This window comes from Alligator sinensis, unplaced genomic scaffold, assembly GCF_000455745.1.
Source record: "Alligator sinensis unplaced genomic scaffold, ASM45574v1 scaffold156_1, whole genome shotgun sequence".
Taxonomy (NCBI): Eukaryota; Metazoa; Chordata; order Crocodylia; family Alligatoridae; genus Alligator; species Alligator sinensis.
In genome coordinates, this window is record NW_005841844.1 from 2,043,686 (window position 1) to 2,066,879 (window position 23,194).

The 23,194-nt window shown below is 48.8% G+C and overlaps 1 protein-coding gene across 3 annotated transcripts in view; it reads left to right on the forward strand.

The window, feature by feature from the left end:
• The window catches only part of ECSCR (endothelial cell surface expressed chemotaxis and apoptosis regulator), a 59,052-nt gene that overhangs the window by 31,676 nt on the left and 4,182 nt on the right, over window positions 1-23,194 (forward strand). The window contains exons 3-9 of one of the 3 annotated variants that reach the window (XM_014520875.2): window positions 217-267; window positions 6,308-6,448; window positions 13,602-13,721; window positions 18,090-18,194; window positions 19,703-19,801; window positions 20,579-20,615; window positions 21,443-21,542. In XM_014520875.2, the coding sequence (XP_014376361.1) occupies window positions 217-267; window positions 6,308-6,448; window positions 13,602-13,721; window positions 18,090-18,194; window positions 19,703-19,801; window positions 20,579-20,615; window positions 21,443-21,542 (653 nt within the window). The remainder of the gene's footprint in view (window positions 1-216; window positions 268-6,307; window positions 6,449-13,601; window positions 13,722-18,089; window positions 18,195-19,702; window positions 19,802-20,578; window positions 20,616-21,442; window positions 21,543-23,194) is intronic. The other 2 variants (XM_006015716.2, XM_014520881.2) reach the window with 2 other exon arrangements.

The window sequence follows — 23,194 nt, forward strand, 5'->3', positions numbered from 1 at the left end:
GTACTGAACCCTCGTGGACCCCACTGGCTACCTTCTGCCAGGTCAACATAGATTCGTCTATTAGTACTTTCTGGGTCCGACCCCACAGCCAGTTTCCCACCCATCTGACCATTGAATTGTTGAGTCCGTAGTCCCCTAGCTTTACCTTGATAGTCTCATGGATCACCAAGTCAAAGGCCTCAATTTAACCTCATTGTCACTGTGCTTATGTTACAGATCTCACTTCTAAATCACCACACAGCCCTACAGGCAAGACTACCACAGCAGGTAAAATCTGACAAGTGAGAAGAGCCATGATACCCCATGAGGGCCACTATAGACCTGCAGGATGGTGCAGAATTTCAACAAAACTTATGGAGCAGGGGTGCAGTAAAGTCAGGTGTCTGGGAATCTGTGAGCATCCTGGCTGGCTTGTTTTCTAATGGCCTGGGTTGCAGCCTTTTTGCACCCAGCCTGTTCTGGCACAGATCTTGCGTCCAGGCAACAAATAAACAGAAGCCATTTAGTGGCAGGTGAAAAGGCCATTTGATGTGTATGGTAGAAGGATAGGACAAGGCATGTCTGCTATGACCTAGGTTTGGAGCAAAGCATATATGGGCTTGTGGTCCAGCTAGACCACCTCAGGTGGATCACCAAGGAGCCAGGAATAAAAGAAATCACTGGGTCAAAGAGATAGAAGTGGGAGTCTGTTGGTCCCAATCCATGTGAGAACTTGAGGTAAATGAGTGAGCCATGGAGCTGCAGTTGCTGCTCTGGGTGTGACTGGTGCTGGTGGTAATCCCTTTTCTTGCCTTCCCCTGGACCCACCCAGGTGCTTCAATTGAGTGCTAGGTTTGGTTTCATTGCTTAGAATAACAGAATCATAGAAAGTTAAGGTTGAAAGGGACCTCAGGAGGTCTTCTAGTCCAACCCCCTGCTCAAAGTAGCACCATCCCCAACTAGATCATTCCAGCCAAAGCTTTGTCTAGCCGGGTCTTGAAAACTTGGAGATTCCACAGTCTCTCTGGGTAACCTGTTCCAGTGTTTTACCACCCTCCTACTGAGAAAATTCTTCCTAATATCCAACCTAAACTTCCCGTGCTGCAACTTGAGACCATTGCTCCTTGTTCTGTCATCTGCCAACACTGAGATGACAGTGGCAGCCTACATCAAGGGCGTACATCTGGGCCTGGGGGAGCATCTATTCACCAAGACCCACCCCCAAGGGAGGACAAGAAATAACGGACACAAACTGACTGAAGATTGCTTCAGGCTAGACATAAGGAAAAACTTTTTTACAAGTTGAGTGCCGAGGCTTTGGAACAGGCTCCCCCCAGAGGTGGTACAGTCACCCACCCTGGCGATCTTCAAAAAGCGTTTTGACGCCCATCTTGCTGGGGTCATCTGATCTCAGCAGTCTTTCTTCCCAAGTGGAAGGGGACTGGACCCAATGATCTGTGAGGTCTCTTCCAGTCCCTAACATCTATGAAACTATGAGGAGGTGCAGTGGGCAGAGGATACCTGGCAGTTGGAGCACCACTTGTGGTGGCAGCAACAGGGAGAGCAGCAGGCCCACCCCTGCCAAGGCCTCGGGTGAGCCACACACCCGCCCCCAGGGGCCAAGGCATCAGGTGTGAGAGGCGCTGGCCAATCACCTCTTCCTGCAATCCCCACTGTAGCCCACCTGGACAGCCACCCACAGACACCCCCCATCCACTCCCAGCACCACGCTTACCCCAGACACATCTCAGAAGAACAATAGTTTTTATTCCTCTTACATCAAACAGACCCCTCCTCCCCCTCCCCTTCCCCCTCCCTCCTCTCCCCAACAACAGAGCCCCTCCACCACCCACTCCAGTTACCAATAATAAAATACCCTTTTCTCGGTGCACACTATTTACATTGTGGTTTGTGTGCTGTCCTAGGGTGGGGAGCTGTGGGGTGGGGGCATCTAGGGGGTAAAGCTAAAGGGCAGGCAGCCAGTACCCTGGTCTCTGGCTGTTACCCTGTGGGTGCACACACCGTGGCAAGTCTGCCAGGTGGAGGGCTCACCCAGGGGTTACAGCAGCTGGTGGTCCCATGGTGCAGGCAGCCCCCACTTGGGCAGTCAGTGTCCAAGGCAGCAGGGCCAGTGTGTGGTCCTGGCCCCACAATAGGCAGCTTCAGCTCTATGCCTGCATGGAGCCGAGGAAAGCAGTGGGCCTAGGCCTAGGTAGGGCAGTTGAATCGCAGAGAACCCAGGTCAGGGGCTGAAGCAGGGGCTTCTGGCTGGTGGAGGTGGTGCTGGACCTCTGCCCAGGCCCAAGGGAGGCCTGTTGCTGGGTGGTGGGCAGCTGCCAGGGGGCAGGCAGGGCTAGGGTTGGGGACTGGGCAACGGGTGGCACAAAGGCGACCACCAGGGTCAGGATGATGTCCAGCACTCAGCAGTTGTCGTCCATGGCCTGCACTACCCTGCCCAGGATCTCAGTCTGCTCCTGCAGGGCCTCCACCCACTTGTGCTTCAGGGCCAGGGGCTGCACCTGGAACTCACAGTCTGTCTGATCCCATGCATCCTTGTGAGCCACATCCTCTGCCTGCCAGGTCTACGTGTCTGCCAAATAGTCCTCTGATGCCATCACCAGCCAATCCAGAAGGACTGTGTGGTCCTGGGTCCACTTTTGGCACATGTGATGGTTGTGGGTGGTGGCTACCCTGAGCCCATATCCCAGCTGCCAACTGTGGCCTCTCCCCTGCATGCAGCTGCAGGACCTGCAGAGCCATGAGAAAGAAGCTGTTTATGAGAGTTTGCAACATTGCTGAGATAAGATGCTGAGATAAGTACCAGGGACCGTACGCTACCCGGCCTCAGATCAGGAGGTGGGTATGCATGGATGCCCAGGGACCATGGTAAAAGTCAGCCAGGCATGCCCCAGCCCAGGTGGCTCCCAGCTGAGTCCCCCATCCCCATTTGCTCCCCTGGGGCAGGTGGGCCACTGGGTGCTGGCTGCAGGCAGCTTGCTTCAACTTCCCCATTGCCACAGTGGGACAGGCCTGGCTCCTGGCAGCACCTGCTGCCATGGCTTCACACCTCACTGCCCCCCTTCTCCTTCTGCAGGCCAGCTGCTTTCCTGTGCTGCTGCCAAGCCCACAGCACCCAGACTTGGTGGGGTGTGGAGCTCCTAGATGACCGGGACATGGTGCTGTCCATGCTTTCACCCTCCCTGCAGCAGGCCTCTCCCGGGAGAAGCCCTGATGACACGTCATTGTGGGTTCCAGGCTGGGGTGGGGACTTGAGCAGATCATCCATACTGCTGTACACAGCACAGCTGCAGCCTGGGTTCTGGGCCATGAGGATCTCTGTCAGTTGCCATATAAAGGGCATGGACTTGTGGGTACTCCCAGACTGACGACTGTGGTCAGTGATGGTGAACCATTGTGCCCACAAAGGCCTTGACCTTTATGCAGCACTGCCATGCTGACCAGTTGTGCCAGCACTCCCACATCCAGCCTGATAGCCCCTCCTACACATGGGCATTGGAGCACCCACCCTGCATGAACTGCCTCACCTTTGCCTCACCCTACAGCATCACAAGATCACCAGTCTCCTCCATAGACCAGCTGGGACACTGGTTCATGGTCACTGGCATAGGTGATGACAAGGCCATTGGGGCTCCCGTGTTGGCTCTCCAGGCCTCCATGCAGCTGTCCCTGTGCTGCCAGGGCTGGGAAGCTACCTGCAGCACCCAGCACAGGGGCATGGCATGGGACTGGCAGCTGCACAGCAAGTCAATGCCCCATAGCACCTGCAGGCTCCAGGCAGGCTGCTGGGGCTGGGATGCAGGCAGCTGGAGCTGGTCCTGGTGGCCAGGAGCTGCCTGCAGCTGGGCCTAGGTGCTGGCAGGCCTGGTAGGAGCAGGCAGGCCTGTCAGAGCCCTGCAGCACCCTGCAGGCCTGGACAGCATAGGCCTGGCAGCCACATGGCACTGTGGTGCCAGGCAGCAGCACCAGGGTGCAGGCAGACGGTCACAGCTGGCCTGCAGCCTGTGCAGGGGACATAGGTGCCTGGAGTGGCCTCTGGCTGCCTGCATGTGCCCCAGGGCTCACTGTGCCTTCAGGTTTTTAAGGGCCTGAGGCGGGGGCTGCCATAGAGGCAGCCCAGCACTGGGGCAGGAGTGGCTCCCAGCCCCAGAGCCCTGGGGCTGAGCTCAGGCTGGTCCCCTAGTGGCAGGGCTGACCGGAAGCAAATTGCTCCCGGTTGGCATCTACATGTGCATTAGTGTGCAGTAACTACTCACAAGTAAATTTGCTACTTGCATTTGCAGGTAGCAAATTTACTCACGAATAATGTCATTTACTGAGCAGTAAGCATGCACACATGTAGATTGCACTGCTGTGCAATAAATACCTTGAGTAGAAGCACCGAGAAGAAAACTAAGAGATGATGAAGTTAAGTGAGCTGCCCAAGACCATGTATTCGTTTAGTGCCAGAGCTAGGATGAAATGCAGGTCCCCAGCCAGCCACTCCTAGGTTTAATTCACTAGCCCATTCACTGCTGGTAGATCATTCATGTGCCTGTTTTCATGGAAACAAAATTCAAATTGCAATAACAAAAACTATTACAAAATAGTTTAAAAGAAAACATGCTTTACTATATTTATTCTTTTCTGCCTTTCTGCTCTACTGAAACTTGCTGCAGAAAGCCACTGGAGTTGGCTGTAAAGAAAACCTCTGCACCTGGAGATAGGAGACATGGGCTGTCAGAGGAAAGTCAACAAGTTTCAATTTGCAAATATACCAAACCCATTGAGTAAACATAACTGAATTCTTCTATTCCAGGTCTATGTGCTTGTTCACTCTCTTTTCACTGGGGTAGATTCTTCTGGAATCACACTGTACATTCAGTTTGAAAAAAGCCATTCAATATACAACCCTCAAAACCCCCAAAGAAACCCTACTTCCAGAGGGAGACTTCAAGTTTGCAAAAATCTGGTACCAATCCTGTGGTAGCTGATGCAGAGAGAAAGAACCCTTCAGTATAACCCTGAAGCAGCAGTTCTTCTCTGTTTAGCAAAACATTCAAGCTGCATGGCTGAAGTTAAGCCTATGTATCTCTGCTCTATTGAATAGGATAGACTTTAAGCCTTTGGTTTAAATACTTTACTGAACAAGAGCTTCAATTAGGAAATACATTAGAGCTGCTTTCCTTCTTTATTTTGCAAGTTAAGAGAACATAGGAAATCTGTTGTGATGCTGTGTTGAAACATGGGACTGAATAGACCCACTTGGGTCACTGAATCCAGTCCCTTGTCATTGCACGCAACCATGTAAGGCAGTTGTCCAAGGACACCTATACACGAGCTCTGGGGTGAAAGGGTGCATTTTAATTAGAGCAGCTCTCAGAAGCCACTTAATTAAAATGCCCACAGCATCTTATGTATTCAGTGTCCTGCACTTCAAAATGACAGGGGGCTTTCACTAAAACCACCATTTTGAAACGAGAGGACGCTAAATACACAAGATGCTGCAGTGCACTGGAGCATTCTGATTAGTCAAAATTAATCAAGTCTGCTCTGATGTGTTCTAATAAGAATGCATTGGAGCATGTGTAAAAGTGCCCCAAGTGTCCACAAGAGCTTCCACTCTTGGCCCCTCCCATACACCATAGCACGAAGTGCCCTAACAAACTTAGGATATTTAGTTCAGTCCCCCACCCCCACATGTGCATCATATCATAGGAAGGGCTCAGGATAGACAAGACTGTCATCACTGCCCTGGCCCCCCCTGCAAGGGCATGGGATTTGTTATGTAAAAGAGACCCAGATTAATATAGAAGTGGACCCTTCCCATGCTACATAAGAAGGGGGGAGGGGGGGGCAGAAATCATGCCCTACCCTACAGTCTTTGCCAATCTGACTCACGGAAAAAATTCTGTCTTGAGCCCAAGACTTGCAGTTGGTTTGAACCTGAATGTATGAGCAAGGCCCACCAGGCAAGTGCCTGCAGGGTTTCTAAATACCGTTAGGGACACCACCACACCCCAATGAATCACTAGCCAAGAAAGAAATTGAGAGAGAAAGTAAGAACGAGTATGTTGAACTAATACATTGAACTCTTGCCAGCCAGCTTAGCACTATGCTACCTTCAGCACATAATATTGCTGGCCTTGCCTAGAAGTGACTGCTAAGGTAGATCCATAGGCCTCTGTTCCCTCTAGCAGGACCAGAAGTGGCTTTCTTGGCTGTTTAACTAAATGCTCCATCTAGCAAATTATCCATCATTCTCAAAAGGCCTAAGAACATCAGTGAAAGGGCAGGAGCTAATAAAAATAACCCTACATTTATTCCACAGCATCTTCACGGGGATCAACAGCAGCAGCAACGACGCAAGCTTCAACAGCATTGAGTCCCCCAGTAAACAAGTCTCCGCTGACTACAGCTTCTGCCACATTAGTGGAACAGTTGAAAACAACACTAACATCAGCTGCAGCAAGTAAGTGTCCACCACAGCTGTGCACACCTCACTAGTCTCTTGTGCCTGCAGAGACAGATTGTGCTATTCCTGCTTCTAGCAGTGAGGTTTCCCTTCACAAGTGATCTCAGCAAAGTCAGGAAGACCATGTACTCACCTGAGTACTGTGTCCAGTTTCAAGCCCCACACTTCAGGAAGGATTTGTATAGATTGGGTAATTCAGTGCACAGAGACAAAATGATTAGAGTCCTGGAAAGCATGCCATATGAGGAAGGCTGAAAGTGATAGGGTTATTTAGTCTGAAGAAGAGAAAAATGAGGGGGGATTTGACAATAGTCTTCAAATACCTGAAGGGCAATTATGGAGAAGATGGAGATGGGCTTTTCTCTGTGGCTATATGGGACAGGGCTAGGAGTAATGGACTCAAACTGCAGCAGAGGAAATTTAGGTTGGAGATTAAGAGGAAATTTCTGACTATGAGGATGGCCAAGCTTTGGAACAGGATACCTAGAGAAGTTGTGGAATCTCCACACTGGACATTTTCAAGAACAGGTTGGACAGACATGGTTTAGTAAGGGATGATCCTGCTCTGAGCAGCCCTACTTTCCTATAATCCTGTATAAGGAAGGGGCAGACTGACAAGTGCTCAATGCGCAACATCCTGCCTTTTTTGCTGGTTCTCAGTATTTGCCAACGTGAACAAGAGTTGTGCAGTCCGGCTCTCACAGTCCAGGAGCTTCCCAGGACCCTGACAAATACCGCATTTACACTAGTGTAAAAAAGTAGTGGACAGACAAAAGAAACCCATGAATTGAGGCTTCTTTGCCTTATCTAGTGTGGAATTATGGGTAAAACTCCTTCACTGTAGATTACACCAGTGTAGGTGGTTTCTGTCTGCTTCCATCTTGGAGTAGGTGATTGCTAGAGGTAAACAGGCCATTATAGTCAAAGCCAGTGGTGCTCAAGCTTTTGCCCCGTAAGCCAAATGATCAGGCCTCATGCTGCTTTTGTTTGGCCTTGCACAGCCTTGGCTGCCCCTGCACTCTGGGATCAGGCCATACACTGGATCCACACACCAGGATCAGGTCCTGGGACCTGGTGCCACAGTCCCACCCATCTGACCCACATGCCAAAGTCAAGCCTCCACCACCCCAGCCCAGCCCCACGTGCCAGGATCGGGCCCCATGCACTGGGATCAGGCCCTGCGGCCTGTCGCTGACCTCACTTGCCCCCACAATCAGGGATTAAGCCCCTCATTGGTCTGCAGTCCTAGTGCTCAGGGCGCAGGGCTCCTCATAGGTCCAGAAATTTGGCAGCAGGGTGACAGTCCCACCACTCCCCTGCCACCAAATTTTCAGACCCATGAGGAGCCCAGCAGGCCAAATGACATGGTGCAAAGGGCTGGATCTGGCCTGTGGTCCAGGGTCTAAGTACCTCTGGTCTAAGCAACATGCAGCAAATTTATTTGGCAATCAGAAAATTGCCACACATGGGGTGGGTAGTTTATTCTTATTGTATTCCATTTCAGCTGCTGTCAGTTCTCTGTTTTAGCAACCCTAAAACTAACTAGGTCCTGTCCACTCCAAGGTTACTGTAGAGCAGTGGTTCTCAACCTTTTCAGATTCAAGCCACCCCTTAATAGGTTCAAGTCATCCCCAGAAAATTTCATAGATTTCATAGCCATTAGGGCTAGAAGGGACCTCAGAAGATCATCAAGTCCAGCCCCCTGCCCCAGGGGCAGGAAGTCACCTGGGGTCATAGGATCCCAGCAAGATAAACACCCAAAATTTATCTTGAAGGCATTCGAAGTAGGTGCTTGAACCCCCTCTGATGGCAGGCTATTCCAGACCTTGGGGGCTCAGACACGAAAGAAATTCTTCCTTATGTCCAGCCTGAAATGGTTTTGCAGGAGTTTATAACCATTCGACCTTGCCATCCCTTGGGGCGCTCTGGTGAACAAACGTTCCACCAGATACTGGTGAACACCCCTCCTAACCTTATAGATGGCCATCAGATCTCCCCTGAGCCTGTGCTTTTCCAGGCTAAACAGTCCTATAGCTCTCAGCCTGTCATCTTAAGGTCTGTCTTCCTGACCTCTGATCATGCACATGGCTCTTCTCTGGACTCTCTCAAGCTTCTTCACATCCTTCTTGAATTGTGGGGCCCAAAACTGGATGCAGTACTCCAGCTGAGTACTCCTCACCAAGGCCGGGTACAATGGGAGAATGACATCCTAGGATTTGATTGAGAAGCATCTATGGATGCAAGCCAGCCTTTTGCTCGCTGTACAAGCTGCAGTATCACATTTAAGGCTCATGTGCATCTTGTGGTTGTCACAACCCAAAAGGTGTGATTTTTATTTGTGTGTGCTTCGGCACTGCTAAATTGTCCCCGCTAAATTGCAAGCTTCCTTGCACGGTGGAGTTTTCTGCTGCAAAAGAGAATCCCGGTGCAAGGGAGAATTTCCCGCCGATTTGAAGCTTTCTTTGCAGGGTGCATTTCTTTGTTGCAGCACAGAAATGCTCGTTGCAAAGAGTTCCCGCCATTTGTGAATTCTGGGGCCCAAAACTAGATGCAGTACTCCTCACCAAGGCCGAGTACAATGGGAGAATGACATCCTGGGATTTGATTAAGAAGCATCTATGGATGCAAGCCAGCGTTTTGCTCGCTGTACAAACTGCAGTATCACATTGAAGGCTCACGTTCATCTTGTGGTTAGTCATGACCCCCAAGTCCCTTTCATCCGTAGTACTAACCGATGTAGCACTGCTGAGCCTATAAGCATGCTGCAGGTTTTTCCTCCCAAGGTGGAAAACCTTGCCTTTTTCGGTGTTAAACACCATCAGGTTCTCATCCGCCCATTTCCTGAACCTGTCAAGGTCAGCCTGGATCGCCCTCCTGTCCTCAGGTGTGGATGCTTTACCCCAAAGTTTGGTATCATCGGCGAAGTTGGCCAGTCTGCTTCTGACTCCAATATCCACATCATTAATGAAGATGTTGAACCATATAGGTCCAAGAAAAGAGCCTTGAGGAACCCCACTGGTCACAGGGCATCACAACGATTGACTTCCGTCAACCACCACCCTCTGGGTCCAACCACAGAGCCAATTCCCCAGCCAGCGGATTGTGGTGGTCCTGAGGCCGCAGTTGGCCAGTTTTTCCAAGAGGTGATCATAGCATACCGGATTGAAGTCTTTTTTGAAGTCAAGATATACAACATCAATATCCTCTCCCTTGTCCAGGTGACAGATCACCTGGTCGTAAAAGGAAATAAGATTGGTCAAGCAAGACCTACCCGCAACAAAACCATGCTGGCTATCCCTCAGGATGTTGCCATCGGCCAGTCCATTAAGAATGTCCTCTTTGATAATCTTTTCTAAGACCTTCCGTGGCATAGAGGTCAGGCTGATGGGCCTACAGTTTGCCAGATCCACTTTCCTCCCTTTCTTGAAGATAGGCACACATTGGCCTTCTTCCAATCTTCGGGCACTTCACCTGAGCACCAGGAGTTTTTGAAGATCCATACCAGAGGCTGAGCTATGATGCTAGCCAGCTCCTTGAGTACCCTGGGGTGTAAGCTGTCAGGGCCAGCTGACTTGAAGGTGTCCAGCCTCTCAAGGTGTTCCTTCATGAGGTCAGCATTGATGGAAGTCAAGGAATCTCCCTCACCTGAGCCTCCCCATCCCATAATGGGCAGGGGTGTCCCATGGGACTGACGAAAGATTGACACAAAGTACCTATTTAGTAGGTTGGCTTTTTCCTGGGCGTTGGTTGTCAGTTGTCCCATCTGATTTAACAGGGGTCCAATGTTGCCCTTGCTTTTTCTCCAGCTCCCCACATATCTAAAAAAGGACTTTTTGTTGTCTTTGATACTTATAGCTAGTTGGAGTTCAGTCACAGCCTTGGCTTTCCTGGTTCGCTCCCTGCAGGTCCGGACCAGTGCGGAATATTCCTCCTTAGAGGTGGATCCCCTCCTCCATCCTTTGTAGGTCTTTCTTTTTAGCCACAGGAGGTCTGCTAGTCCCAGGAGAGCCAAGGGGGCTGCTGTGCCCTTTTGCTGCCTTTCCTCTGAGAGGGAATAGCATTAGCTTGTTAATTGAGGATCGCTCCCTTGAGGAGTAACCACTCTTCCTAAACTCCCCTCCCCTTGGGGTCATGGTCCCTTAGGGCCTCACTGACAAGCCTCCTGAGCTTGTCAAATTCAGCTTTCCTGAAGTCAAGGACTTCAGTATTGCTGACTGACTTGCCAGCTTTATGGCAGATGGTGAACCTGATCAGTTTGCGGTCGCTGTTACCCAGCTTCCCATCGATCGTTAGGTCGCTGATTAGGTCGTCCCTGGTTGCCAGTACCAGGTTGAGCAGCGCTTTACCTCTCATTGGCCCGTAGACTTCTTGTGTCAGATAGAGCTCATCCATGCATGAGAGAAAGTTTTGCGACCGCTCAGATTTAGCCGAGCACTCTTCCCACAAGATGTCTGGGTAGTTGAAGTCTCCCATGACAACCATGGACCGGGAGCACGCGGCTTCAGCCAATTCCCTGGCAAACTCCTGGTCAAGGTCTTGACTTTGGGAGGTCTGTAGTAGACTCCCACCGTTGTGTCCCCTGTGCCGTGTTCCCCATGGATTTTCACCCAGAGGGTCTCCAGTCCACCCTGGTTGCCAACAGCGGCTTGCAGGGACATGTAGCTCTCCTTGACATAGAGAGCTACACCCCTGCCCCTTTTGTCCATTCGATCTCTCCTGTACAGGTTATAGCCATCTATACCTGTGGTCCAGTCATGGGTGGAGTCCCACCAGGTCTCCATTATCCCTATGACATTGTAATTATTTGTGTTAAGCAGGAGGACAATTTCCTCCTGTTTATTCCCCAAGCTCCTGGCATTCGTGTACAGGCACACAAGTGTCCCCTTGAGGGCCCTTGCCTTGCCTACATCTCACTCCAGGACTGGGGCAGGGGTGGGATCCCTTAAGTGCCTTGGCCTGCTGGCTTTGCAAGGGTTGCTCAGTGGGCCAGCAGTGGCAGTAGTCCCCCCATCCCCCGGCGGGCTTAGTTTAAAGCCCAGTGGAGCAGGCCAGCCAGTCTGGCTGAGAAGAGCCTCCTCCCTAGGGGAGAGAGGTGGAGGCCATCTCTTCCCAGCAGCTCACTCATGGCAGCCAAAGCCCTCCCGATGACACCAACACCGCCGTCTTTGGTTTACTATCTGGATCCTCCTCTCCCTCCTCAGCCCATAGCCCAAGACTGGGAGGATCGAAGAAAACACCACCTGTGACCCCAGACCCTTTAGCCCTGCTCCCAAATCCCTGTAGTGCTTTATGACCTGGTTGGGAGTGCGCCAAGCTGTGTCATTGGTGCCCACATGGATAAGGAGCATGGGATAGTGGTCAGTGGGCTGGAGGAGCTAAGGGATCTTCTCCGCAAAGTCTCAGATGCAGGCTGCCAGGAAGCAGCAAACTTCCCGGGCTAAGGGGTCGGGGCAACAGATTGCCCCCTCAGTCCTCCTCAGGATGGAGTCTCCCATGACAAACACTTTGCGTTTGGTCTTGGGGAGAGCAGGGGCGGTGGCTACAGTAGAGCCTGTATTGCCTGCAGGAGCTGGCAACTTAGCAGGCTCTACTGTGGCTGCAAGAGTTTTGTACCTGTTGCAAAGCTACAGAGGAGTGGGGACCTTGGTGCGGCGGGCCTTGGGGCCCTTGACCAACTTGGTCCAACCCCTTGGCTGGCAGTAGGAGTCGATATCCTGCTCGCAGTCCCTGATGGCACGCAATCTCTGGACTGCAGCCTGGAGCTCCTCCAGCTGATGCGCTAGAGACCCCAAAAGAGAGCAGACCTCACAAGGGGAGGTGACCATGCTCCCGGGCCCCAGAGCCTGAAAAAGTGACAGGCAGCCCCTGCAGCCGAGAGCCAGGGGCTCCATCTGGGTGGAAGCCTCTGAGACGCCAGAGGGTGGGATCGCAGATCCCTTGGGGACCCTCAGGGTGCAGCGTGTGCCCATCCGTGGCATGCTGCTGGTAGGCTGGCTGTGGCTGGGACTGCCTTCCCTAGGGCGCACAGGCAGAGCCTCGGGCCCTCCTGTTCGCCCTCCTGAGCAAAATACCAGCTCTTAGCTTTCACTTGATTTTTGACTACATGAAAATAGTAGAGCTATTTGTTTATGGCAAAGGACTCAGAAATGTCAGAATGTTTTGACATTCTGGATTCCTATTTGAAATCTTTGGGCTCACCTTGTGAATCACAGCACCCTGGGTGAGAATTACTGCTATAGAGACAAAGTCCTCTGAAGAGCCTTAAGGAAGTGCAAACAGCTGAGTAAAACCTAAAGGCAGGCTCTGTGTAACAAGGTTTATATAATTTTCCCAAAGATCTTTAAAAATCCAATTGTAGTTCTGTGCCTAGTATATCTGTCACATTCAGACTACACTCATGTGTTACCTTCAGTTGCATATTGCACAACAGATCCTGCAGCTGTGCAATTGCAAGACACCTTTTGTTGTAGAGGGGAGCAATGGCTGCTAATCTAGCAAGCAAAAGGGATGGACTTTCATGAGCGCCAGAGGAATAAGGGGTACAAGGCTCATGGAAAGTCACAGAGCTTTTAAGTCATATTGACACTTGTGGAAATCCCACCCAACATCATTATTTGCAAGATGACATTCAGCTTCTGACCAGTCAGGAACACAAACATGCTCCGTGAATCATCAGTAAGTGCCACATATTCCTTACTGTTTGTGGCCAGAAGGACCCCCGAGATCATCTACTCTGTACAAACAGCCATTACACTTTTCCAAGTTTCCCCTATACCGAGCTCTAATAACTTTAAATAGACTAGAGCATTTCACTCTTGACAAAACAATCCTGATGCGTGCCCCAGCAGAGACCAGGAGAGAGTGAAGCACCATCAATGAGTGAGGCCCCAGGAGGGAATTGATTACCTGAGCTACACCCAAATAGGAGGGAATTCACCCTCCATGCTGAGAAAGGAAGGTATATAAAGCAGGGTCACTACCAGTTTTGTAAGAAGCGGACTTTCTGACCCCAAATCAGGTGATCATTTTGAAGCAAAGCTTCACTGTTCAGAAAGCCAACAGTCCTCTGCAGTTTGTCCTCTACTGCTTCAAATTGCTACAAACCATCCTACTGACAACAAGTCTCCTGTCTTGTGTTTCCTTCATCCAGGTCCAAAGGCCACAGGAAGCGGGAACACCACAAGCTCACCCACTTCAGGTGCTGACCAGGAGCTTATAATTTACAAACAAAAAATCATTGCAACTGAAGTCCTTCATGTCCATGGTCCAGGTGATCTTAATAATAACCTAAATTAAAATAAAGCTATCAGTAACATCTGAAATAACCTGGGGTACCATTCTGGTAGCCAATAAACCAGATGACCAAATCCAGCAAAGCCAACCTGGCTGAGGTTGGCTTGAGTGCCTGATGGCCTGATTTAATTTGGAAAGCAAGATGGCCCGTATAATGCTTTGGAAAGGTTCTTGACATCCCTCTGACATAGGACCCAGTACTGCAGTTGAACAAAAGACCTGTAGAGATCTTGACAGTTTTTACAGAATAAAGGCCCAGTCAAGCTTCCACTGAAGTCCTGAGTAAGGATTTGAATCGCTGATGTCAGAACAACCAGAACAGTGAATCTACTTCTCCTTTCCAGATAATCCATCCCCAGATTTATGCACATCGCAGTACACGCTGGGCTGGTACTTTTAGTTTTTTCTCTCTGTGTATTTGCCCAGACAGAATGCCTGGGCTCCAAAGAGTGCCTTCTGTTTTATATTATCACAGAGTCTGATGTTAATCTGAATCCTGCTTTATCTAAAAAAGAATCAATACAGTTGCAGCTATGGTGTTGCTACTGATTCTGTTATTCTTCCAGGCTCCTGATGCTCTGAGATCCAACATTTCCGCAGAATAAGTGCCTGAGACAGGCTCAGTGAGTAACATAGAAAAGAGACAGCTGGAAGACTTCACATAAGAGGGGTGGCCAACCATGGCATATGTACCACAAGTGGCACAGGCAGTCTCTGGGAGTGGCATATGGCAGATTGGGGAGGAGACAGGCAGCAGCTAGGACAGGGAGCAGAAAGCAGAGCTGTGGATCAGGAAGGGAAAGGGGATCAGAGTGGCATTGGAGGTGGGTGCAGGGCTTAATTTGTTTAATGGCGTTTAACACCAAAAAATGTAAGGTTCTCCACCTTGGGAGAAAAAACCCACGGCATGCTTACAGACTCAGCAGTGCCACACTGGTTAGCACTACAGATGAAAGGGACTTGGGGGTCATGATTGACCACAAGATGAACATAAGCCTTCAATGTGATGCTGTGGCTAGTAAAGCAACCAAGCTTGCATCCATAGATGCTTCTCAAGCAAATCCCAGGATGTCATTCTCCCATTGTACTCGGCCTTGGTGAGGCTGCAGCTGGAGTACTGTGTCCAGTTTGGGGCTCCACAATTAAAAAAGGATGTGGAGAATCTTGCGAGAGTGCAGAGGAGAGCCACACACATGATCAGAGGTCAGGAAAACAGACCTTATGATGAGAGGCTGGGAGCCATGAGACTCTTCAGCCTGGAAAAGCACAGGCTCAGGGGCAATCTGGTAGCCACCTATAAGTTTATCAGGGTGTTCACCAGGACCTGGGGGAATGACTATTTCCCAGAGTGCCCCAAGGGATGACAAGATCGAACGGTGATAAACTGCTCTGCGACCGATTCAGGCTGGACATAAGGAAGAACTTCTTTACTGTCCGAGCCCCCAAGATTTGGAATAGACTGCCGCTGGAGGTGGTTCAAACACCCACATTGAACACCTTCAAGAAACACTTGAATGTTTATCTTGCTGGGATCCTATGAACCCTGCTGACTTCCTGTCCATGGGAATTGTCAACTGGAATTGTCAACTAAAATAAAAGGAAGATTCGAACAGAAATGGCTAGGGTCAACTTGTCAATTTGAGAAAGTAAAAAAAATAGCATTGCAACTGTCCTTAACCCCTGGGGAGTTTCATTTTAATGAAGCCACATTTTCCAGGAAAAAGATTTCAGGGCAACATATTTTCAGTCAGGGTAGAACAGTCTTGAAACAGTGTAACTGGTATCAGGATTATACGGATGACAGACACTTCTGAACAACCTTTCTTTGGGTTATCAAACTGTTTAACTGCTGCAGAAATCCTCTGTGTGTTCTCTTATCTATAGTCACTAGAGGGGGCAAGCTGTAGAACAGCAAGGACCTAACTTTTTGGAAGGTGTGCCACAAATTCATAGATTCATGATTCATAGATTCATAGACATTTGGGCTGGGAGGTGGCAGGAGGGCAGCTGGGTGTGCTGTCAGCTGGAGAAGGTAGTGGGGACGGTGCACAGGGCTCTGGAAACCCAGGTGAGGTTGGGGAAGTTTTGGATCAGGTGCCTCTGAGCTGGGGCAGTACCCAGCCAGCTAGCAGCCCACCCGGGCTTCCAGTGCCCCATGTACCTCCCCTGCCACCTTCTTTGGCCACCAGCAAACCCAGCCACCCTCCTATCGCCTTCCTGCACTGCTCCAGGGGAAAGCCAGCCCATTCCCAGGTGGCCTCAGGCATCCTGCCACCCACAGGAGCCTGCTGAAGACAGAAGTGGTGAGGGGCCTGATCCCACCCCCGCTCCCCCCCAGCAGAGCCTACCCCCTCTCCCATGGCCAGGGGGTGAGCTGACAGCTGCATTGTTGCAATTTGCAAGGTTGGAAACTAAACTGTATTGGGATGTAGTTTAGATTGCAATGATGCCAACTCATTTAAACCCCCCCAGACTCTTGCATGTGTACAGTGTGATGCCATTAAGTCACACAAAATTACATTTGCATCTCATGTACATGGTAGTGATGTCATGTGTACAAGCACCCCCAGAAAGTGGATTAAAATTTTTCTTTTAGAAACATCTCTAATCTCATTTAAAGCCCCTGAGTGATGGGGAGTCCAGCCAGGCAATTAGAAGTTGTTCACATGTTTAATTACTCTCACTTCTAGGAAATTACTTCTCCCTTGCTGGAAACTGTCTGAGCAAACACATGGGAATATTTAATTCCTTGCTTTCTTGAAGTATCTACCTACTTCGCAGGCATGAAGGGGGTTGTGAGTGTGGGGTGTGTTTTTAACAGGGTGGTTGTACCATCTAAAAGCAAACTGCTTTACTGGGTGTTTCCATGGTTAGGGAAAACAAACAAACTATCCTATTGACACATCTCCTCTCCTTTCTCTTATCCGTCCAAAATCCAAAGGAGATGGATGCTCCACAGTTTCACCAATTTCAGGTGTTGAGTCCTTTAATATATTACACTGATTATGAGCTTATAATTTAAACAAAAAATCATTAATACTATAGTCCTTCATTCCCATGGTCCAGGTAATCTTAATAGTGGCCCAAGCTATCAGTATCACCTGAAATAACCTTTAGTACCATTCTGGCAGCCAGTAGACCAGATGACCAAATCCAGCCAACCTGGCCTGGCTGAGCTGGGCTTGAGTGCCTGATGACTTGCCTGATCTGATTTGAGCTTCTGTAATGTCTTGGAAAGGTTCTTGCCACCCTTCTGACCTAAGACCCAATTCTGCAGCTAGACAAAACCCCTGTAGCAAGCTCTGACAGCCTGGCCTGAATAAAGGCCCATTTGAGCTTTCACTGATGTCAGTGGAAAGACTCCAGTTCAGAAGTTAGACTGAGTCCTAGCTCTTTCCCAATTGGTGCCTCCCTGATTAGAGAAATCCAACAGTTCCCTCCACTTGTTTTCTAATTCCTTACACTGCTTTATGCTATCCTGTTGACAAGTCTCCTGACCCATGTTTTCCACATCTAGGTCCACAGTTCAAGGGAAGTGGAAGCGACATACTGGGTGTGTCTACATGTGCATTAATATACTTTAGTTAATGCACATTAAATCTAGTAGCTCCAGGTGCCTGTAGATATGCTGAGAGGCTGCTCCATTGCACTATAATTAGAGCATCTCAGAGCAGACTTGATTATTGAGCATGGCAATTACTGCGCTCCTGCAGCCTCCCACATCTCATGTATCAGTGTCCCCATGATTCAAAATGGCAGTGGGAGTGCTTGAACTAAAGCTCATCGAACTTCCGCTTCTCAAAAGCAATTGCCAGAAACAGAGGCAGGAAGCAGTGTCAGGTGTTAACTAGTGTGCCAACTATGGTTATTGATAGTTTCCATAGGCTCTCTGTAAAGCCTGAAAACCTCACAGGGGTGCATTTCTTTTGGATGAGCTGTTCAAAATTGAATGAGTGGTTGATGATTTTGGCAGAAGAGCTGGTTCGAGGAGCGAGATCTATAAATGGGAATTGAGAAGACCCTTTTTGGCACAGCTGCTGACAAACCTTAGTCTTCCTGTCCCAGCTTCTCCCTCTGTACACTAGATCAAATCCTGTGGTGGGATTGTGAACAATCACACCTCATATAGACCATTTGATGAAAAGGGTACAGATATTAAAATATGGTCCTAATCCTGCTGTCACTTAAGGCAGTACCTTTCTTTGACTTCAACTGGGACAGGTTCAAACTTCGCTGTATTTCTCTTCAGTAAAGCTAAAGTGCTATTCCTTGCTCAAGTGGCCAAGGAATCACCTTCTCCTCAGAGTCTCAAAAGATAGAATTGATACAGAATTTTTTTTTACAGTCATTTCAGAGGCCCATAAGGAAGCGATCTCTGCAGAGAACACAATGATATCTCCCTCAGCCATCACTCCTACTGAGAAGTCAGGACTGGAGATAGTAGCTTTTGGTAAGGGGATGCCTTTTGAGGACTCTGAGAGGGAGCTGGGTGATGTACTTGGTTTATTCCCAGGCCACTGCTCTTTGGAGATCTAGGTTCATCAGGGCAGGTGGCTCCAAAGCTTTCATTCTCAGCACACCTGATTTTGGACTCCTTCAGAGCACAAGAAAAGCAAACAAACTAGCTTTTCATATACAGAAAACCGGCAACTTGGGCAAAAACCCAGCCCTGTGGAGTTCTGCCTGCCCCCACACTGCCAAGGAGCTGCATTTTGAGTATCCTTTATGTTCTCTGAGAACCTGGTTGGGCTTTCAGCCCCTGCCCTACGTTGTTACTGTATGCTGTACACTCGTATGTTCTAACACCCTGTTTGGTGGAAAATGGATGGGTTCCTTCTACCCTCTCACGGCTTACCTTCTGCCAGGCAGAGATGAGGCACAGGGAGCTGTAACTCTCCACTGCAATTCTGTTAATGTTGAGGATTGAGCTTAAGATGCCAATCACTGGGCCTCCCACGGCTCTTACCATGAACAGCATTGAGCAACAAGCAAAATGTATTGGTAGTCTCCATTTTCTCCCACATCGAGAAAAAGACAAAAATCATCTGCTTCTTTATACTGAATTGTAGGAAAATCTTTGCTCAGGGATGGCTGGTGGGCGAGTGGGGACTTGGTGAGTTTCTGCTGTTTATGACCTCAGCAGTGAGCAATAAGGAGTTCTGGAGCAGAATTAACCAGTCAGGTCACGTATGCAAATAAGCACATTCTGAATCCTCATAGATGACATACAGTTTTTCCCTCTGAATCTGTGAAATTTCATATCCAAATTTGTATTCAGTGATTGAATTATCCGAGGTGGATAACTGTTTATTCAAGCCCCTATTATTTCCTCTTCTCAATATCAGTCTAGAAGTCTTTATGAAAAATAGCCATATTGAAGAAATTTCATAACTTCCTGACATGGGACTATTAGCCCAAATTCATCCAGAGAACAGGGAGTTGCTTATTTCAGTCAATATATATTTCTTTGGTCAATACCTTTTTGGTAATTTTCAACAAAAATAAAAATCTGCTTACTATTTCCTTTTAAAGATCTAATCCAACATTTATATAAGTCAATAGGAGCATTTGTACACATGCTCACTCCTCAGTCCCGGGAGCTTTTAAAAGCGCCTGGTGCTGCAGTGCATGCAGTTGTATAAGTGGCAAAATGTGCATCAGTGCTGAAAAAATGGTGGCGGTGTGCTTTTGAACTAAAACACCCTGAAGGTGCTTTAGTTTAAAAGCAAACCACCACCATTTTCCGCACGCTGACATGCATTTTGCTACTTATACAACTGAACATCAGCTCGCGTGCAGAGCACATTAATCGAGTCTGCTCCAACCCACCGGATCTTCAGCATGTCGCGGAATGAAAAGGTATGTGTATAAATGCCCTAGGAGTCTTCCTTCTGGATTTTCCCAAAGATGCACATATGACAATACTGTTGACTAATGGCATTTTTCTCCATTGATCAGGTGTCATCGGCTTCATAGGCATTCTGGTAGTTGTTGTGTTCATCCTGGTTGGTGTGGTCTACCTGAGATTCAGGTGTAACCATTCCAAAGATGCAGAAGGTAATTGTGTATTCTTATTTGGTTATAGTCTTTCCAGGTGCATTAGAGTCAAGCTGTCTTTAGGGCTAAATGACATTTCTGTTCCAGGTTGATGGTTTCAATCACAGATGGGCTTTGTAACTGGGCCTATTCAGATCATGCTTGACCATATCCTGGAACTATTTCTTGCCCCATAATTTCTAATTTGACAAATACTATTTTTCTGTAAAAGATGGAAGAATGAGCTTAATATGCATATTAAAAATGATTTTGTCTTTTTAAACCAAGGGCAGATATTTTACCTTTGTAAAATAAAACATGAATCAATGTGATTATAAGTTGATATAGTCCTGATAGATACATACAAGGGAGCAAAATTTAGAGTGCTATAGCTATCTCAATTGAGTGTTCATCAGTTTGAACTTCTCACCCACATCACAGTAACATGGATTTCTGCATTGAATTTGCATTGAGGTTTCCTGGTGGAAACTATTTCCAATTCAGGCAGTCTCCACTTGAGGGCAAAGCAGCCATAGTAGTGAAGGTATACTTGATATTAGTAAAAAAGCTTTGAAAAACAAGCTATGCAAATATGAGTACAATAGTCTGCTAACTGAACTTTGTAGTAAGTTTTGAGACAGCCATGGAATATTTGGCAAGTGGTTTTAGACTCTTTATATCTATATCTTTATATCTATTTATGAAACATTTTCTGGTCATTAAATAAACTTAACTTTGCCAATTAATTTGTTATGATAGAATTTTTTTTCACTTGTGACCAATCTGTTTTTTTCTCAGATAAACAGAAACCAGAGGACCCTGTGGTATCTGAAAGGTAAGGTAACCACATCTTTCTTTGTAGCCTGTTAAGAAGGAACAGAGATACCTACTACCATAGACTTATTTTTTTCTGTTAGTCACTCTGTCTAAGGGAAGAGAATAATTAAGGGAGACTACTGTAGTTGAGTTCTGCAAGGTAGAAAAGAGGCAGTCTGTGAAAAAGTAAATAACTGGAAATTAGGAAGACAAAGGGTAAAAAAGGAATACACAGCAGAAGCATTAGTCAGTGCTGGATTCCCTTTAGTTAGTTTCAACCCTGAAGTTGAAAGGCTACTAGCTGATTGTAGCTGAGGCCCTCTTCCCGTGCTGTCCTTAACTTCTCCATTGCTTTTGCTGCCTCTGGTGCTAACTGTGATGAGTTTCTGTGACATGAACTCTTCTCTACTTAGGAATCAGTCTGAAACCACAGCTAATTTTCTAAAGAACACTGAGTAGACAGTAGATAAAAATAGTTTTAAGTTATAATAGGGCTGGGCCCAGACCAAAATAATAAAGCCACATTCAGGTCCAAATGCCATAGCACAGACTATTTCTTATGGATGCAAACCGGATCAGTGACTCCAGAAGCTCCTCACCAGAAGGGTGGGCAGTGCTAGATCTGGATGTGAATTCTGTGGCTTAGCCCATCTCTTGTCAGTTGCATGGAAATGAAACTAGTAATGGAAACAAAAAGACTTCAGTCTAGTCTTGGGATGATCAGCAACCCAGTTCTCAGCCTCTCCATGTGACTGTAACTGTGTGTGAAGAGAAACCCCTTCTCTTAAAACCAGTACTCTAATCTTTCCAAAAAAATTAAATGGTACATATTTTCTCATTTTTCAGTTGCTCAGCTGCTACAAACCGGAAGAACAGCAGCGTCACTCTGATTTCCATGAAGAACATAAACATGAACAACAGTCTGAGCTACCCCACTTCAGAAAAGGTTTGTCTTTCAAGCCTCATGCTTTAGATAATTGGTTAAGATTTTATTTTCCTCACCTGGTGAAAAGATCCCTCCGTGATAGTCCTTTTGCTTTCTTGTTCCATTGGGAAGGTAATAATAAACCTATACAAAATGCAAGAGGCCCAACTTGGCTCAGATGAGCAGAGGAAACTGATTGCATATCCAAACCTTACCTGAGGTCTCTGAATGTTAAAGCTGTGCCCTTGGAGCAGGGGTGGGCAAAATACAGCTCATGGCCAGATCTGACCTGCCAGGCCATTCTACCCAGCCCGCAGGTCCCCTCCAAGACAATTATTACCACAGTAATGCCAACTCTCATGAAAAAATCACGAGACTCCTGATTTCCAAGTCAAATTAATTCTGACTCATGATCTCCTGATGGATCAAATCTCAGGATTTTTTCTTCCGGTGCAGGTAGAGAGCACCAAGCTGGTAAGTCTGTGGAGGGGAAGGGGTTTGGGGCGGGAATTGAGGCCCCCGTGGTGAGGGAGAGAGTGGGGCAGGGGCTGAGGTGAAAGAGGCCCCGGGGCCGGAGGAGGCATGGGAGGCACATGCCCCCCAGATTTGTGTGCAGGGCAGAGGTGGGCTGCCCTCTGCAGGCTGGGGCTTTGTGCCCTGCTGCCTTTGCCCCAGGAATCATGCACACATACTTCAAAAATAGCATCTCATAATTTACATTCCAAGTCTCTTGATTTTTAAGAGTTTATCTCATGATTTTTGACACAGTGGGGTTGGCAATACTGTTAGCAGCCTGTGGCTGCCTCTCTGAAAGCCAGTGGGAGGCAGGCTTTCAGAGGTCACGCACCATAAGACCGGGCAGGCTCTGTGCCTCTACCTCTGTGGGGCTCCCAGCACTCCAGCTGAGAGCCCCACATGGAAGCACCAAGCATGATGGCATGTGACTGGACAGCTGGTGAGTGGGGAGGGGGGCTCCTGCCTGCAGTGCTGGGAGCCCAACATGGAGGCACAGAGCCAGCTCAACCAGCCTGATAGCACACAGCTCCTGGAAGGAGAGCCAGGAGCCACACGTGGTGGTACAGAGCCTGCCCCTCCTGATGACACACATGTGGGTGGGTGGGTGTGGGGTTTGTGGGGTTGTATATGGGTGGGTGTGCGGTTTGTGGGGGTGAGTGTGGATGGGTGCTGGGTTTATGGGTGCGTGTGGGCCCCCGCACCACAATGGTGCACAGCTCCTGCTGCCAGCAGCAGCAGTAGCAGGTGGCAAGCCCTCGGAGCCCTCATGGCCTGCAACAGGCAGAGCCTCCTGGCAGCACATGACTCTGGCTGAGTCCTGGGAGCTGCAGTTCGTGGTATGGAGCCTGCCCAGCCCAATGGTGTGCGCCTTCAAGCCAGACTGGGCTGGCTCCGTGCCATCATGTGGGGCTCCTGGCACTGCAGGCAGGGGCCACATGCCATCAGGCCAGACTGGGCCAGCTCTGTGTCTCCACATGGGACTTTCAGCAATCCAGCAGGGAGCTGCACATGGAGGCATGGAGCCAGCTCAGCCCAGCCAGGCAGTGCACATTCTCAGCTGCAGTGCCAGCAGCCCCACATGCTGGCAAGGAGCCAGCCCAGCCGGCCTGGTGATGCAGTTTCTGGAGGGAGAGCTGGGAACCGCACATGGCAGCATG